Source organism: Excalfactoria chinensis, chromosome 5, assembly GCF_039878825.1.
Source record: "Excalfactoria chinensis isolate bCotChi1 chromosome 5, bCotChi1.hap2, whole genome shotgun sequence".
Taxonomy (NCBI): Eukaryota; Metazoa; Chordata; class Aves; order Galliformes; family Phasianidae; genus Excalfactoria; species Excalfactoria chinensis.
In genome coordinates this window covers 39,048,502-39,066,136 of record NC_092829.1, presented here as the reverse complement: position 1 = coordinate 39,066,136, position 17,635 = coordinate 39,048,502, and the positions used below count along the sequence as shown (strand labels likewise).

The 17,635-nt window shown below is 36.9% G+C and overlaps 1 protein-coding gene across 2 annotated transcripts in view; it reads right to left on the bottom strand.

Moving 5' to 3' along the window:
• Positions 1–588: 588 nt before the first annotated feature.
• INSC (INSC spindle orientation adaptor protein) overlaps positions 589–17,635 on the bottom strand; it is a 115,616-nt gene continuing 98,569 nt past the window's right edge. For both annotated transcript variants that reach the window (XM_072338347.1, XM_072338348.1), the window contains 4 exons: positions 7,779–7,845; positions 5,206–5,361; positions 4,462–4,538; positions 589–2,719 (listed from right to left, as the gene is read on the bottom strand). In XM_072338347.1, coding sequence (XP_072194448.1) covers positions 2,591–2,719; positions 4,462–4,538; positions 5,206–5,361; positions 7,779–7,845 — 429 coding nt within the window. In that variant the 3' untranslated portion in view covers positions 589–2,590. The remainder of the gene's footprint in view (positions 2,720–4,461; positions 4,539–5,205; positions 5,362–7,778; positions 7,846–17,635) is intronic.

The following is a 17,635-nucleotide window of genomic DNA, read 5'->3' as shown; positions in this document are numbered from 1 at the left end:
ATGTATATACACACACCACTGAAAAGCACTATTCTGATTTCCAATTGCAGCCAAATTATATTTTTTCTGCTACATTTGATTGTGCTCTCAAATTATTTTTATGTATATAAAATACTTTTAGAACAACCTGCTTCTATTAAAAAAAAAAAAAAAAGAGAGAGAGAAAAAAAAGGAGATTAAGGGATAAATGTATACATATATACATAGGTGTGTATATATATGCACACAAGCATGCAACCATCAACCAGCAGCACTGCTGAAGGCCCAGGAATTAGTCCTTTTGCCTTGGAAGCACTGAAATTTCCCTGGTTTTATTTATGATTCTGATCTATGAGCAATGACCATCCAACAGTCTGATCATTCTACACACCCTTTCCACAAGAGTGACTGTTACATTTGCACTGACCATCTGTAGTCCACTGCCACTTTCCCAAGCAGGGTCAGTGTAAATTGGATTTGGGGCTCCCAATTTTACTACACAACTTTGCTTTAGTGATCATAAAGCAACTCCACTGCCTTGCTCATGAGATCATCTCTGCCCTTTTCTGAATGTACATGCCCCACAACTTTTTTTTTTTTTTTTCTTTTACATGTGATTTTAAAATCATCCAAGATGGGACAAACTGACTACAAAAAATAGTTTCTGATGTTAGCTGCAGTTAACAGAATGATGTTCAATACAGCATTAAGCAAAAGGTTCTGATAGATTGTATTCTGTTAGAGATTATCAACATAAGAAATGAACATAATAAGGTCTTAGTATAAGTTTTGAGTTAACTGTTTTACATGAAGAATATTGATACTACTATTTAAAGCATACACATGTTTCTTCTATGTGAAGAAAATGTTGTCAGTCACTTGTGTGATAATTTGAAAGCTATACAGTATGATATGTGTTACTGTCAGACATTTAGGGAGCTGCCTTAAAGTATGCAAATAAAGTAGAATTCATCTCTTCTCTTACCAGGAAATCATATTTGTGAAACATCTGATCAACTGTTATCTTTGAACAGTTGCTTCAGACATTCTTGTGCGTCTTTTGAAGTTTTTAAAACTTCAGTTAAGACAGAGTTCATTGTTAGATGAAGAGAGGTCACTAAGAAGATTATTAAGGCAGAGATTTCTTAAACCATTATTATTCTAGAGTAAAAGAAAAGGTGGTCACTATTTACCACTGCTTGAAGGAAGGGAGATTCCTCAGACAAAGAAAACATATAAGACAAACACAGCTTAGCAATTTCCTTGTGCCTGTCATCTAAACACCACATAATTCTAACTAAACATTAATTAAGTTGCTTAAGATATCTATGTAGTAAGTACTGTAAAGATGCGTACATATTTATTTGGCATATGTCCTAGTACCCTAAAGTTTTTGATCACAAAATGATCCAGACCAAAGGATGCAAACCATCAAGAAAAAATAACACATATTTTCATAACTTATAGAACATTTTATATGAAGCTGAGGCAAAAAACACTCAGGATATTGCCAGTGGACTAATTATAAATGCATATAGCTTCATGATGAAAACAAAAAAGATAGATCTCTTTTTAAAAGCAACTCTATTCTTTTTCTTGTAATCTATTGTTAAAATCATCTTGTATCAACTCCAAGAGTTCTTGGAAGAACTGTTTCACAGCTTTAGAAATACAAGACTAGCTTAAAAAAAAAAGAAAAAAGAAAAAAGAAATTCAAGTTGCAATTATCTGTTCTAATTATTTAATGTATGCAAGCAAAATTTTTCATTAAAGTAGTAAATTGAGTATTAAATACATGTCTGTATATACTCACTTCCACTTCTTGGAAGGCTTGGAAAGGAGGGAAGATTAATAATGTCTAACGATCCTAAATCTCACATTGATGATAGGTTTGATTTCATGAAGACTTTTCTATAGTCTTTTCGTTTCTTTACAAAATATCAGTACATGCAAATAAAAGTTGTCTGTAGTTACATATCTGCTAATGAAGCACACCTTCATTGCAGCTTATAAATGCCCTCTAACATACCACCAAGACAATATTTGAAAAATTTCTGAAAAAAATCATTTACATATCTTTAGAACTCTATTAAAAAACAGAACGATGAGGAACTGGACTTAGTAACATCCCATTCATTTCAAAGTATATACGTACAGCCTTAAGGATCGTTTCTCTTTTGATGCAGCAAATGCAACAGACTAATGCATTTGCTGAAAAAACTGAAAAACATTCTAACTATAGGAAAACATCAGCAATAAGACATCATTGGAAGCATTTAAAATACGAGCACCAAATTCTTGGCTTCTTTACCTTCTCTCAGTTCTACTAAACATGACACTAATTGTCAGGCTGCAATGATAAAATCTCTTAATATGTCCTAGTATAGGAAGTTTTTGTGTTATTACTTTGTTTTGTTTTTAATTTACCTTTACAAACCACAGAAATAAGTTTGCTTATTCCATTTCTTTTGTCCACAAGCCACATGACCATGGTTTTAAAATAAGTCATAAATAACAATAGTACTAAATCTAAGTAAAACTGAGTATGTACTGTCTCACTATGTAAGTACTATCTTGACTCTTTTTCAAAGCTTTTGCTTTTGGCTCACATTTATACAAAGCTCTCTTCCATATTTGTGCACAGTAGGAAGGAATCCACAAGCCTGGGCTTTACTAACTGCTGAAAATCTGAATCTTCAAGTCCATCTGGACTCATAACTGCTAGTCTTCGTAAGGCCGCCTATAAAAACAAAACAAGACAAAGAAAAAAAAATGTTAATGCATTTAAGCTTTGATAAAGTCTTCATTGCAGGAATCCATTATAACAATCCTCAAGTAGCAGCCAAGACTCAGAATGGTTCAACTCAGTTACATGGCCTCTTTTATAAAGCTAATCTTTCACTGCTGTCCTCAAATATCAGATGAATCCCCTCTCAGAACCAGCCCTTAAAGGACAATTCTTTGTGGGCAGATTATTCCTGGAAATGAGCAGCAGGGACAGTAGGATATTAAAGGAAAGAACATGTGAGTGACAGCCAGAGCATTTTGATTGTGAACTTCTCCCACTGAGGTTTTAAGCAATGTCTGGAATAGAGATCTTATAGATAAAAGGGTAGTAGAAAAAAGCCAAATATTTCAGACCATTTGGGAACAAACAAAACTGCTAGTTTTTCAGATTATTAGACTATACAACAAATTGCTCTGATCATACTTTTGTCTTCAACCTCTTCTTGTCTTAGAAATTATTTTTCCTCAATAGATAAGAATACATAATTGCATACCTTTCAGCAACCTAACACTACAGATGCAACTGAACAGAAGCTTGTTTTCTTCAAGAACAAAAATTGGTCTGACAGATGTGATCGGCTGTCCTCACAGTGTTTATCAGTGCTACATTACCACAAGAGTTAAACACCTGCTCCAAAATGCAGAAAAAGTAAAGAACCAAGCTAAAAATACCAAACAGTGCAAGCCCTTAGATTTCAGTGACAACAGCTATGAGCCTGAGGCAGTGTATCTGTCTCAAGCACAATATTTTGCCATGTTTACAGAAAGTGTCATCCTGCAGTTGCTAAAACACTAAGAGAAGCAGAAGTGCTGAGACAAGCAGGTAACATCTCAAGCAATAGGTATGATTTCAGGGAATGTGCAACACAACTTTTGTGATTGTAGGGCACCTGCTTTAGCAGGGGTTTGGACTTGGTGATCTTGAGGTCCCTTCCAGCCCCTGCAATTCTGTGAACACCAGTGAGACAGCGCAGCAGGAAAGTCACCACCCAGGTTACTGCTGTCACTCTGTGGCCTCTGCTCAAGTCATGCAAGATTAGACACTCAGCTCATATGTGGAATAACTTCGGGATTTCTTGCGCTCAGATTCAAACCTTTTTCACACTAAACAAGTTCTGCTTAAATGAACAAAACTTCTCATGTGCAAGCTAGGTGTTAACCAAAGCTACAGTAACCAAGCGGGGCCAGCAAGCAGCAAGGATTTTTCTCTTAAGCAGTGTTAACCTTCTGCTGGTCACTCCTTGGCTGAGCTCTATATTGTGTGAGAGTCTTAAGTAAAAATTGGATTGTAGAGAAAACAAATCTCCATTTCTCTCTTTGGTCATTTTACTTCAATATTTTCACACCTACAATGCACGTGTGCTCACGCAACTAGAAAAAGGGCTACTGCCTCTGTGATGACAGGACTTATTTCAGCAAAGACAGTCATCAGAGAATGAAGTTTAAGAATGATTTAAACTTTAAATTACAAAGCATTCCATTGAAATTGTTGACTGCTCGGTAACATGAAGTCATTTATACATGTGTCTAAATCTTCAACTAGAGAAAAAATTATTGACACCGTAAATTATTATAGCTAATGTCCTGGCAAGAATTTAAAATATTTTTGCAATGCACATGCATTTTGAAATTGAGAAGGCTGCATTTGATCCATATTTCAGGATAAGCACACGAAGATGGTAACAAGGCACCTACCAGGCATGCTACTAAAACAGAATCGCTGTTATTTCTTTCAGTTGGTGATCTGCAAAGTTTAATTAGGCGAGGAATACCTGAAAGCACAGAAGAGTATTGGGAGAAATATTTTAGAAACACAAATTACTTCTTCTGAGATAATAAGAATAAAAGGTCTTTCTCCCTTATAAACTTTAATATTTATCTCCCTTACCAGATATGTTCACTAATGCAAAATGCTATGCAAATACTTAAGGGACTCTCCATGGAGTTAGTTCACAATTAATTGTCACATATCAAAAACAAGAAATACATTGTTTTTACCCTTTGTTGCTCTTTCAGAATGAAAATCATGAGTCCATTTCTTCCCCACTGACCTGCCCACATCTTTAAAAACCTGCATCCAAAAGAATATGTGTCTTCCCATCAGATTCATCACATGGGAGCTTGCAGGAATCTGAGTTTTATGCCCATTGTTGGATCCTGCACTAGCCTTTAAATAAAGGAGCGTGGGAGATAGTCCCAAGTTGTCACAGTCTGCCACAGCTATGCACTGAGTGAAAGCTGCTCCTCAGGTTCCTCTGGGAATTGAGCCAGAGGTTCATTTAGTACAACCTCCTCACTTTCTGAAGAGATTTTATAGGGAACCTACTCCGCAAACTGTACCAAATGAAGCTAAAAAATGGAAAGAGCTTCTCCTTGACTGGCAGTTCCTCCCTCTTTTTCAGTTTTCCATTAAATGTCCTAGCTGTAACATGTCCTTACAGCTGAGTTTTACAGCTGCATCTGCCACTTCAGGATCCCGGCTGAGCCGTGCCAGCGTAACTGCAGATTTCTGTTGAACTCGCTCACAAGCAGCAACTTCTGCTGAATTTCCTGAAGATGACCTTTCAAAGAGCATTTCCATTAAAAGCTGAATACCTACAAGGATATAAGAGCCATTGTTAGCTTATCTCCAAGAAAAATCACTTCATAATAGTAAAGGGAAATAGAAAGTTAGGTAAATGCAGTCACTACTGGATTAGGGCATGAAAAATCCATAACTGTGAGCTGCAATTTTGCCATCAGTATTTAGGCCCATCTGATATGCAAATATTTGTTTTCACCAGGAAACCACAGAAATTTTGTAGTTAGAAAATGCACTAACTCCTCTTCCATTCAGGCTGCTTGGAAACAGCCCGAATTCATACTGACTCAAATAAAACTGTGAAAACTAGATGCATAGTCTTTAATTGCATTTAAACTAGCCTAAAGGTTGTCACTAACCTCAAAAACAGTAGGAATATATTTCTGGTTTCTAAATGAAGTTTTCCTTCTAATTAAAAAGAAGGTAAAAGTGGTGGTGGTTGTTTTTTGTTTTTTTTTCCAAGTTTACGTAATTTTAAGTGAGCCTTTAAAAGCTTCCATCCCCTTAATGAGGGAAATCATGAAGTTCTACCTTGTGAACTTTAGTGTGTGACAACACTTCATTTCAGAAGAAACAATGTGAAATGGTTCTATCAACTATTTTTTACCCATAGGAGTAGATACTCATATTGTAGCAGGAGAAAACCAGAGACTGTGCTGATTTATATTTTCTAAGTTATTTTAACTGTAAGGACAATTATGTGCTATTAGACTCCATATGCCATTAGGAAATTCAGATTACTTTAGGTAGCATCAGAGGATTTTAACCATTAGAACATTTGCATAAATAATTAGGAGAATTAGCACCAGAATCACACAACGAGATAATGATCAATTGACATACAAAATAAGCCAAAGTTGGGAAGAAAATCCACCCATCCTCTATAAGATTTTAAAGTCCTTCTCAGTAGTACACGTGTAAGTCTGGCTTCTGACCAGCATCTAATTATCACAGTATTTGGCAAACACAAGAAGCTTTCACACACAAGATGATTGCCAGCCCTTCTGAAAAGCCAGGAGGCAAATGCTTCTGCATGAACTTCCATTAAGGAGTGTATACACAAACTTTATCACATACGCACTTTCATTAATTACATGTTTCACTGAGGGAGGATTAGAAAAAACACTTCTTTATTCTTTTAGGAAGGAGAAGGCGCTATTTGTATTGTATGTTTATTTTTTATTACTTCTAGTCACAGTTCACCAGTAGCGTGAACATACACAGATCCAGTATAGTCTATAATGAGTATGCAACAACTTGCTGGAGTTCTTTCACAGCAACATTCCTGTGCTACAAAGCACTTCATGCTTGCCTGCCTTTTTATGATCTTTCTTCTCTTGTGGAAACATGATCAAACACCTTTCCCAACAACTAAACAGCTTCTGGCGTGCACTAGGAAACAGATACCCAAACTAAATAATCAACCTGCTTATGTCCAGGGCATGTAAAATTTTCCATGCATGCTACCTCTCTGTAAATGTGGATCTCAACATGCAAATTAGTTGTGTCTGAACCTTGTCAGTCATATTTACGTGCTCGAAACTCATATTTTCCACTGAAATACAAGAAACAACTAAATCCAGTATTACAAGGGCTGCTGAAAGCGATGCCTCCTATTTTATTATGTTGGCCCACAACATCAGAGATGAATGCTGGTGGTATGGCTGTAGAGGTTGAACCTTCCCACCATTTTGTTGCCATGTGACAGATGGCAGCAGAGGGGCAGTCTGACAAAATGTCATCTGACACTGAAGTCCAGATGAAACAAAGGTGTGGAATTGAATTCCTCCATGCTGACACTGGCTGAGCATGAGACCAAACAATGGATACTGGCACAGTGAGGCTGTGGGTGATGCTTTTCAGCAATGGTGACAGTAATGTGAAACACAAGCCATGTGGCAAATGGCCTTGCACAGCTGTCACATCACAAAGTGAAAAGCATCTCAGTCAGCTCATCTGTGCAAATCTGTCAATTACAACCAGGGAACTCTGTATGAAGTTGAGTGTTGGCTTTGATGCACTGGAAATGACTGTGGCAATGTTGGAATGTCATGAAGTTTGCACTAGGTAGGTCCCGCAGATGCTTGCAGAAAGAACGCCATATGCAAGTTCATCAGGACATACTAAATCAATACAAGATCAGTGGTGAGAGTTTCCTGGAATATATTGTTAGTGGTGATGAAACCTGGTATCACCCCTACAAGCCAGAGTCAAAACAGCAGCCCATACAATGGCAAAACATGAATTCCCTATCAAAGAAAAAGTTCAAGACAGACTTTGCACCCTGCAGCAACATGCAATATCCAGCAGAGACAGGATGCAAAGTGAAATATTAGTTGTGAAGCCTTTCACCTTTAACTAATAAATTTTCCTTTCCTTTCAAATATTCTTCACATACACAGGCAGAATGTAATTCAGTTAAAATACATACCATTTCCTTGAATGATTTCTGAAGCACATTGGTCCAAGACAGACATGTTTGCCAATATCGTTACCACCTGTTGTTAAAAAGAACAGGAAATACTAAGTGTGGCATTACAATTCAGAAAGACTAAATAGGACTGTTGTGTATAAAATAAGTATGGCAGAAATATGACAAAATGTGTAGAATTAAAAAGCATTCATATAGATTAACAGTCTGTTCCCACTTCTCGTCTCTCAATGTTCTTTATCTCACATATGGCTGATAACTGAAACCTGGACAAAAAGAGAAATGAAGTATGTTTTTCTTGCACTACTTACTGCACTCATGCATAAAAGCATGTCATGGAAATCCATGCAGAAGAACAACTGCTTGCTCAAATTACAAAAAAGAGAAAGAAGCATTTGGAACAACTACCGACAAAAATACCTGAAGGCCCTACAAAGACTCCTCCAGTAGCTGCCCTCCCTCAGATATCTGCCATCACATTCCTGATCAGGCAGAGTCCACAGGGCAGGTTAAGGTCTATTGTATCACATACTTTTAAGATGTGCACTCATTACCCTTCTGCTTCGAGGTTCAGCTGAAACATTGAGGAGTCTCCAACATGATTCAAAGGATTGTCGAAGGAACACTTTTCAGTTTTATTGAAGCCATAGATTATGTGCAGGTTACAGCTCTGTCCCAAATGAAGCTTGTCTTAAGCATGTTTACGCTTTCCCTTAGCTAAGACCAAAATCAAGCATTGTACTAAGAGAAGCCCATGTGAGATTCTGATTTACAGAATTTTTTATCCAAAATAATATTAATCATTTTTAGGATTAGGTGCAACGCAGCTTGCTTAGAATTTATGCATTGAGCCATTGACAGAGATTGAATCAAATAGATTTTTTGGCTTTCATTCATCCATTCCTTTCACTGATACCATATACTTTCATTCATCATGCAAAATAGTTGTTGTTTTTTTTTTATACTTTAGTCTTCAAATAACTTGCTTCCTATATGCCAATATATCTCAACATTAACAAAATTTGTAAGAGAGAAAATAATAAATATTATATATATGTAAAATACAAAATCAAGGAAGCATATTTTCTTAAAAGGTTCCTTTTGTCTCTATTGTAGTTGAGAGATACTGATCAGCCTCCAATTTAATGATCATTTTGAGAACTGCTTATCAGCTTTGTACCTGTACACAGTTCAGGGGCAAGCAAACTTCTTAGAGAGATGGAAGTAGATCAGATCATGATTCTGATCTCACTTTGCCATCTCAGTAAAAAGGATGAGTCATTTTCAATGCTGTGACATAAAGGTCTTCCACTTTCAAAGGTAGTGTTACAGTGTCATCTCTCTGAATAAATATACTTACTTAGGATGCAAATGAGTTGCTGAAACTCTAGAGTGACAGGTAGAAATATGGTAACTCGGTATATGTCTATGTATTTATTCCATATTAATTATTAACAGTGTTTCAGGCAGAGTGTATATGTTTTCTCATTCTAAATTATATCCTGTTAATGAAAATTACTTCCTCTATGCACAGTCTGTACCCCATGTGGCTCTCTAAGCCACAGATGAAGAATTCAATTAACCATAATTTGAATATGTGCCAATTATTCCACTGCTGCAAGTTATTTTGTCTAATAAGTATTTTCATATGTAAAAATATTTTGTGTATTTCTTTTGACACCAAAAACTATTTTCATGGTGGTTACATCTATACTTCAGTCTCCTTCGTATTGATTACATAGCCCCTTTATTTTGCTATATATTTAGTGCCAAAAGATTTTATACATAACCCTGTGCAAACCATTTAAGTCTTCCCATTAATAAATATCAGGTTCTACTTAAGCTGTCTTTTAATATCTTAGGACTCTAAAGGCAGTTAAACTATTAACTCATGCCACGTGGATAGATTTTCTTTCCCAGAAGCATCATAACATACATGAACACATAACAGGCAAGCTGAATAAGGAGTTGACATAAAATTTTGTATTTCTGCTAAATTTGCCTCTTTTAGAATTCACTATACATGCAACCTACATAAAATCTCCCTCTGTAATACTGACCAAAGTTCAAGGGTGTATAATTCTAAGGATAAAGTCTTTAGAGGAAAATAGACATATAAGTAGACTCAAATTGCTTTGAAGAACACTCATCTGAGCACTGGTATTAATGTAGCAAGATTTCCTTAGGATTTATAGTTGATTGCAAACCAGTAAGAACTTTACAGAAGCATCTAGAAAGCCTATGCTGAGGCCTGCAAATTCCACCAACCTTTGTGATTTATTGAAGTGTGGAGTTAGCACACATGCTATTAAGCAAATATTATCTGACTTTATTTTCCAGAGGAGAAAGCAACAAAGCAACAAACCGAAAACATGCAATTGTTTCACCATGTAAAGAATCCTTGACATAATATCTGATCTCAGAATCTGCTGCCAAACCTGAGGCAAGGTCCTTAATGTACTGCTTTAAGAAACCATACACTGCAAACACTAATCCCAGCCAGCAGCAGTTCACTGTCTTGGTTTCTCTATGTGTACTAAGCAGACCTGTTCTGGAGCTGGATCCTGACCCTTCTGTCTCTTGTATCTCTACTCCAGCAGATCCCTCCAATAGACTAATCCAAGCTAAGTCCACTGTGAACTCACTTGTCCAGACCAACCAAAACTTTCAGGTGCCCATCTCTGATAGAAGGACTTAGATAAATCTGGTGGCTACAGCTTTCTCTGTGGGAACTGAGAACATAGGCAGAGGCTAGTTGCAGAGCAGGGGGTCTCAGAATCTAGATCTCTTGGACACAGCAGGGAAGGCTGCAGAATTTGGAACTGAAATTTCCAATTCATAGACTGTACTGAATGAGAATTGTACAAAATGACTTTATAGGTACTAAAAAAATAAAAATCCATAAACTCTGTTAGATGAGCTGTCAACAGGGCAACATGAAGTAAAGGAAGAGAAGGAGATACTTTTTGTAAAGCGTGCTTGTCCTTCTTTTATAAGGACAGACATATTTTTTTGAGCCCTGTTCAGAGAAGCTAAAATGACTGTCCATACAATTCAGATCTTTCCATGTTCAGTCACTAGTCTAAAGCCATATCTGTCAGACTGTGGTTGAAACCACATGACTGATTCTCTCCCTCTCAGAAGAGAATAATGTGCTATATTTCAAGGTAAAGCAAACATTTACGACAGCTTTGGACCAGTTGAAAAGTAAAAGTGTAACTTTGCACGTTGATAGAATTCCTAGCTGTAGATCCCAATTGCAAAAGTGGTTAGAGCAAAATAAGTAGTGTTTTGTGGGGGGTTTTTTTGGTCTTGGTTTCATAGCTCTTTTTCAGTCCTTCTATGTCCAGTCAAAAACTTGTCTTATTCACCAGTTTGGTGTTTAGAGAGTTACCTCTCAATGTTTTAGGAAATTTAAGCTGCCTAAGCTCTTTAGTTCTATAAAATTCAAGCATTTCAGCATAATTATTTCTGAGACACTTTATTGCTAGTTTCTCAGTTAGCTTGTATCTATTTTGACAAATTGTTAGTCCAAAAGAATTTGCAATACCAGTCCTAACTCACAAGGGAACACTGAAGAATTCTAATTCTCAAATGCTGAAGTAATGAACACCATGGAAAAAATGGACGTGGTAAACAAACATAAAACTAAGACATTTGTGTGCCTCTGGATGAAAGCTGAATAATTCCAGTCAGCATTGCATGAATTGCACTACTAAAAGTAACCAGTGAAATAGGTCTCGGGGGTTTGTCGCTGCATTCACCACCCAATTGCTAGTACGTGCTATGCACTGCTCACTTACAGGTGCCAGGTAGTGAAACAGTAAAACACAAAATGCCAGCAAGAGAACTGTCAGATATGCTTCTATTTTAGCACCCTGTGAAAATGCGGCAATTAATAAAAAGATTAACATGCAGACAGTCCCACTAATATGATTTATTACAAGGCTAAAATGAGACTAAAGGGTTTGTTCTCTGAGCTTAATAGCCAGTTTAGATCCGTGCAAATGTTCCCTATTTAACAAATACACTTAAAAATAATAGAGACATTTCAGGCTTTTCAGAAATCAGTACAGCACCGTATTATTGTTTTTACTGTTGCTCTGGAAATTAATTAAAAATATGAGTAAATATCAGTATACTTCTATGAGCAGAATGAATAGTAAACACAGATACATCCCTCTCTAGTGACAATGTAACTTATAATTGGCAGTGTTTTATATCGTTGTTTAATAAATTAAATTTAAAAAATTAAAACATTTGAAGTTGCACAGTTTCCTTCCCCTCACCCAGCCTTTCACACATACTGATACAACAAGCCTTTCTTTTCATTTCTGTGGTTTACTTTACACTGAACTTTAGGAACCACAGTTGTCAAGAGTAATACAAATTTGGGAAGCTAAGGTTAAGAATCTTTAAAATGTTAAAAAACTCTGGAGGCATCAGTCAACCTGGAGAGTTTCTCACTAAAACCATGTAACATCATAACACTTCTCTTTCTAAAGAAGTAATGGTGACTAGTGTTCATTAACTGGTGAATAAAGATACTGGCCAGTAGTAACAAAAATGAAAACTAGCTGAAAATGTTTTCTATAAACACAGATGCATATGCTTGTGAGTGTGAAACTCACATGCTTTAAGTGACAAAGAGGTTTAAACCTAAAGAACACACAGAAAACAGAAGGCTTCTTTACTGCTTGAGATAACTCACCCTTAATGGGAGATATGAGATGATCTTAAAGTGTTTCTCTTTAGTGTGAAACTAGCTCCTCAGGATGAAAAATGCAGCAGGATTTGGAGGATGAAAGCACACATTTCAGCTAGTTAAAGGGCCAATATCTTCCACATTTGAGGGTCACTTACCTTATTTGTGGGAAAAGATCTACAGAGGTGGAAAGTGATGCTAATATACTGCTGTTGATAGTAAAGATAGAATGTCCGGTAAGCGTTTATCAATAGTCCCAACTTAAACAGAAAGTCACAAGCTCAAAATAAGAATTACTGAATAATTTAATTGAGTGGCAAAATAGATCAATATAGAACTCCTAATCTCCTTAGATAATTACTCCTTTAAGGCTGATTCATCACTAAGTAAAATTAATTTTCACTACATATTGTATTTGGTAATTAATTCAAATTAATGATATAAGGAGAAATCAGATTGTTTCTACAAAGTCCCGAATAACCATCTTCAGAAAGAAAGACACGTGATAACTAATCAGAAGGAAGAGGGACTCTGAATGCAAATTAAAAATAGTTAATATTCACAATTTGAGACCAGCCCATAGGGAGACAGCAAAAGAACATATACAGCAGGGTTCAGGTACAGGCATTACGTTATGTTGAAGTAGAAGGACCTTTCACGATGCTATTGGGAGAAAAAACATTGTTAAGAAAGTTCTAGAAATTTTCTCTGGGACATGATAACACTTGAAGTGAAAAACTTAGCTCCTAGTGGATAGGTACCCATTTCTGTGACTGGGAATTCAGTTTTCTTCCTGAAAACAAAGAAGAAAATATACACAAATAGGGTCTTTCTGCCATCTCACTGGAAGAGGAAAATATTCCCATGGAAAAATAACAGACAGGATCTCCTGTGAACTTCATGTCTACTCTGAGACTGCATGTGGGAACTGCAATTTTGGAATGTTAAGGCAGAGCATCAGAGGCTAAAACTAAATGAGTCTTCCCCTGTGGTAGGAAGGGTGTCTCTAATACCCTTTTATCTGTTTTATTTCATAGTGCTAACTAAGGTAGCCAAGGAGTGGGCAAAATTCTCACTTTTTTGATTTAAAGAAGTGTATGGGAAATGGATCTTGCATGACTCACACGGTGAACAGGAATCCATAAACCAGGCATTATAGGTCTGAGCTAGTGGAGGAGATTGACACTGTCTCTTCTCTTGCTTCTGGGGCCACAGTTTCCTTTATTTCAGAAGAAATGCTGGAGAAAAAAAGATCATCCCTAAGACACTTTTTGTGTTAGCAGAAAGTTTCTTAGACTGTGGAACCAATTCAGTTAATGCAAGGCACCTCGTCTCCCTATAGCAGAGCATAATTTGGCCTAAGCTTATGCACAGTAGTAGGAAACGAGTTTATTTGGTCTACTTGGAGTCATGATTTGAGTTTGTGAGAGAAAAGTTAATCATTCCCTCTTCAGAAGAGGGGAAGAGCACAGGAACTAGTTCAGCTGCCACTAACTCAAGCACAGCGGTTGGGAAGTCATTTCTGGTGTCTATCCTAGAAAGTATCAGTTAGCTAGACATGTTAGCTACCTGAGAAGCAAACAGAAGGAAAGGAATCGTAATATGTGGAAATGTCCTTATGAGCTCACCTGATTAGAACTGAGACTGAAATTTCAGCCTTCACTTGAGTAGTAATACTCTTTTGGACAAAGACAGAGACTTTTAGAGGTCTATTGTCACATTCTGTGATGAAGCCAAGAAGACAAAAGCCGCAAAACACATACACAGCCATTTCAGGCTTGCAGCTTTATGACTGTTACAGAATCCTGTTTAGATACTGCAGGAAATAACTCTACTCCAGCACCAGCCTGACTGTACTGTGAACCTGGCAGGCAAGGGTTGAGAATAAAAACTGCAATGAATTGTGCTGACACAACATGTTTCCTCCAGAGAGGCTTTACACTGAGTAAGCGCGCTGTCTGCCCAACTTTACAGATGATTAAACAGAAGTGCTGAGAAGTTAAATTACTACTTCAAAATCAGAGCAGGAACAATGTTGGGAATTGATCCCAGGAATAAAACCATAGCCACTAGCAAAGAATTCTTCAGCTGACATGAGGACTTCATTCTTTCAACTGTGTCTGTTGTTTTGCATATTGCCGCATGTTGCATTTTACTGCATCTAATCTGAAAGTGCATGGCAGAATTATGACTAAACAGACATTTTGTCCCCAAAAGATTTTGTGTTTAAGAGATTACTTTTCTTAAAAAGAAAATTTTCTTAAAACAGAAAATTAGTAATGGCATGGTTAAAGCTCACATAAAGTCATGTGACTTTGGGCCTAGTTTTCATTTCTGCATCTTAGTGGTTGTCTTGTTTCTTGCTTAATTTCTTAAATACACTATTTAACAACTTAATTATGTAACGCATCACCTCCATTTCAAACTGTATTAGCTGAAAACATGTTTTGTCAGCACGAACCAGTAAACATTAGAATAGATTGCACAATTTTAGTGTACAGTTTACCAAGCACAGTTCACAGCCAGACCACCAACCTTTGCTCTGGCTGCTCATATAACGTGCCATAGGCCACAAAGTCCTAGTATCACATGCATTTATTCCCTAGGAAAGAACAGCTGATGGTTCAGCAGTGGAAGTGATATTCCTCTCCTGACCAACCAGGAGAGGCAGCCTCCTGCACTGCCCTTTTGCTCTTAGAATTTAGAAACCCTAAGCAAGAAAGACTCCACCAACTGCCTTCCTCATCAGCAATGATTTTGTATCCTACTTCTGTCAGGTGTAGGGAAGGATGGGCATCTTATACAGTCTTTGTTGCTGAAACTCCATTCTGAACCTCAAGTTCTCCTCAGACCATGTTGACTGCCAAACAATAAGGGAAAATCTGGACAGCCATTTAACAAAATGGAGCCCAAACTGAGTACTGCAACTTCATAAGAAGTCTAAAGGTTCTGTCAATATTCTTCTCTTTAAAAATAATGATTCCAAAGTCTTCCACTGAGAGCTAAGCAACATTTAAACATCTAAACTTCTTGATCTTCAAATAATATCTGTCTCTGCTCACTTTTTGACCCTGCAATCATCTGTGCAAAGGAAAAAAACATTAAGGGATTCCAATCTTAACTGAAAGAGAAGGTCTCAGCTTCAGAGCCTGCAGCATCTCCCAAAAGCCAAGGAAAATGGAAAGAATTCAGGAAGGGGGAAAAAAGAGAGCAAAAACAAAGCAGTAACTATTTCAATTTCCACCTTCCAGTTAAAAGCTTTTCTTCACCTAAAACTTTTTCAAAAAGTAACACTGATTTTAGACCTAGAAGTAAGCACTATAAAATCAGTGTGTTCACTGCACATTAATTCTTTATCTGCCTGAATAACAGAATATCAGAAGATGTTAGACTTTACCTCCACAGCTTCACAGGTGAGGTGAGAATGCTACACTGAAGAGACAAGTGGGAACGCAGAGAGAAAAAAATTATTATACATAAACATGCCTTGCACAAACATACATATTTCATATTTTTCTATGTAGAGTCTAAGATGATGGTTGAAATGAAAGGGGCCCTACGTGACAAAGATTTTTGTTAGAAGCATTCTTCTGACAATGCTTTCTCTCCATTACGACATGTGACGTTATTTATATATGTGTGTATACACACACATTAAACACACACATGTTCCATGAATTTAGGCAGGAACCTGTCTGAAAGATGTGTCTTTATAGTACTGTACAGTTGAGAGGTGCACAGTTGACAGGTAAACAGAGGTTAAACCAGATGTTTTGTATGAAAGATTATCATGATAAGAAAGATATGAAAGATTATAAGATAATAAATATTATAATCAATGATAAATGGGAAATGCTTGTGAATGTTAAAGGCTCACTGTAAACTCCACACAGGAGCAATATCCAGAGAGAGATCCTGCCTTAGTGGTAGTCAGCCTTTAAATGAGATCTGGGAGATCACAACTTTTTTATCTAATTTTTTATTCCAGGAGGGAATGGAAGGTGTTGCTGGAGATGAAATCACAAGCCATTCCAAAGTTTTCTGTTAATCTAGATAGATAATAAGATGTCTTGCAACCAGCAAGGTTTCAGAAGGCCTCTAACCAGTCTGTTATCTAATAAAGTCATAAACATTTCTTTAGATGTCTGCCTTCCTCATTCGAAGAAAGGGCTCACCACAGTGTAAATGGCAATCTCACTCATAACAAAGGTGACGGCATAATGAAATAAGGAATTCAAATTGTGGGAACACAGGAGGAACAAACACAAAAAAAGTCAAGAATTGTATTTATGAAATAACAGTATATAGCCTGGTCTAGAACCATACCACAACTGAGGTCTTGTTTGCACCAAAACAGTAGCACACTAATTACAGATTACTCATTTTTTTCAGACACCTCTGAGCTAGAAAATTACCAAGTTCTCTTAATCCAAATTAGAGCAGCACTAGTCATCCTATGCTCCTAAGGTCTCTTGTGCCTTGTAGGATACACAGAAGGGTTTTTCATGGCAATGCAGATCCCAAGACTGCCATAAATAATTTCCAGAGGTGGGAAGGGGGTGTACTTGTGAGTCCAGAATTCTGGGCTTTTAGTCATATTCTCAATGTCTTATAAGTAGGTTAACAGAGCTGACTAGCAACCTCTATCCTATAGCAGCAGTTACTGAAGTCCCTGTATTCGTTGCTCTACTGAGGCAAAATTCATCACTGAGATGCCAAATAAGCAGTGCTTCTCCAAAGCACCTGATTTAGATGGAAGGAGCTGAGAGGAGCAAAAGAATTCTGACTTCACTTATGCATTAGCACAGACCTTTAATTTTCTTTTTCTTTACTGAACAGGAGAAAAAAAAAAAAAAAAAAAAAAGTGAAAATGAAAGGGAAATGCATACCTATATGAGTGGTGTCTGACAGTGGAACTTGCAAGCCATATACTATGCAGTTAGGACTTGATCCAAAGCCCACTAACGTCAATGGGCTGAGGATCAGATCCTTATTCAGCTCTTTGGGCTAATTCATCTTTGAACTTAAAATTGTTTATTTAGGCCTTGGTGTCTCTATATATTTTAACAGTGTCAGAGCTCTGTCCAGCCAAGTCTTGAATACCTTCAAAGAGAGAGATTCCACAGCCTCTCTGGTTCTCTGTGTCAGTGCT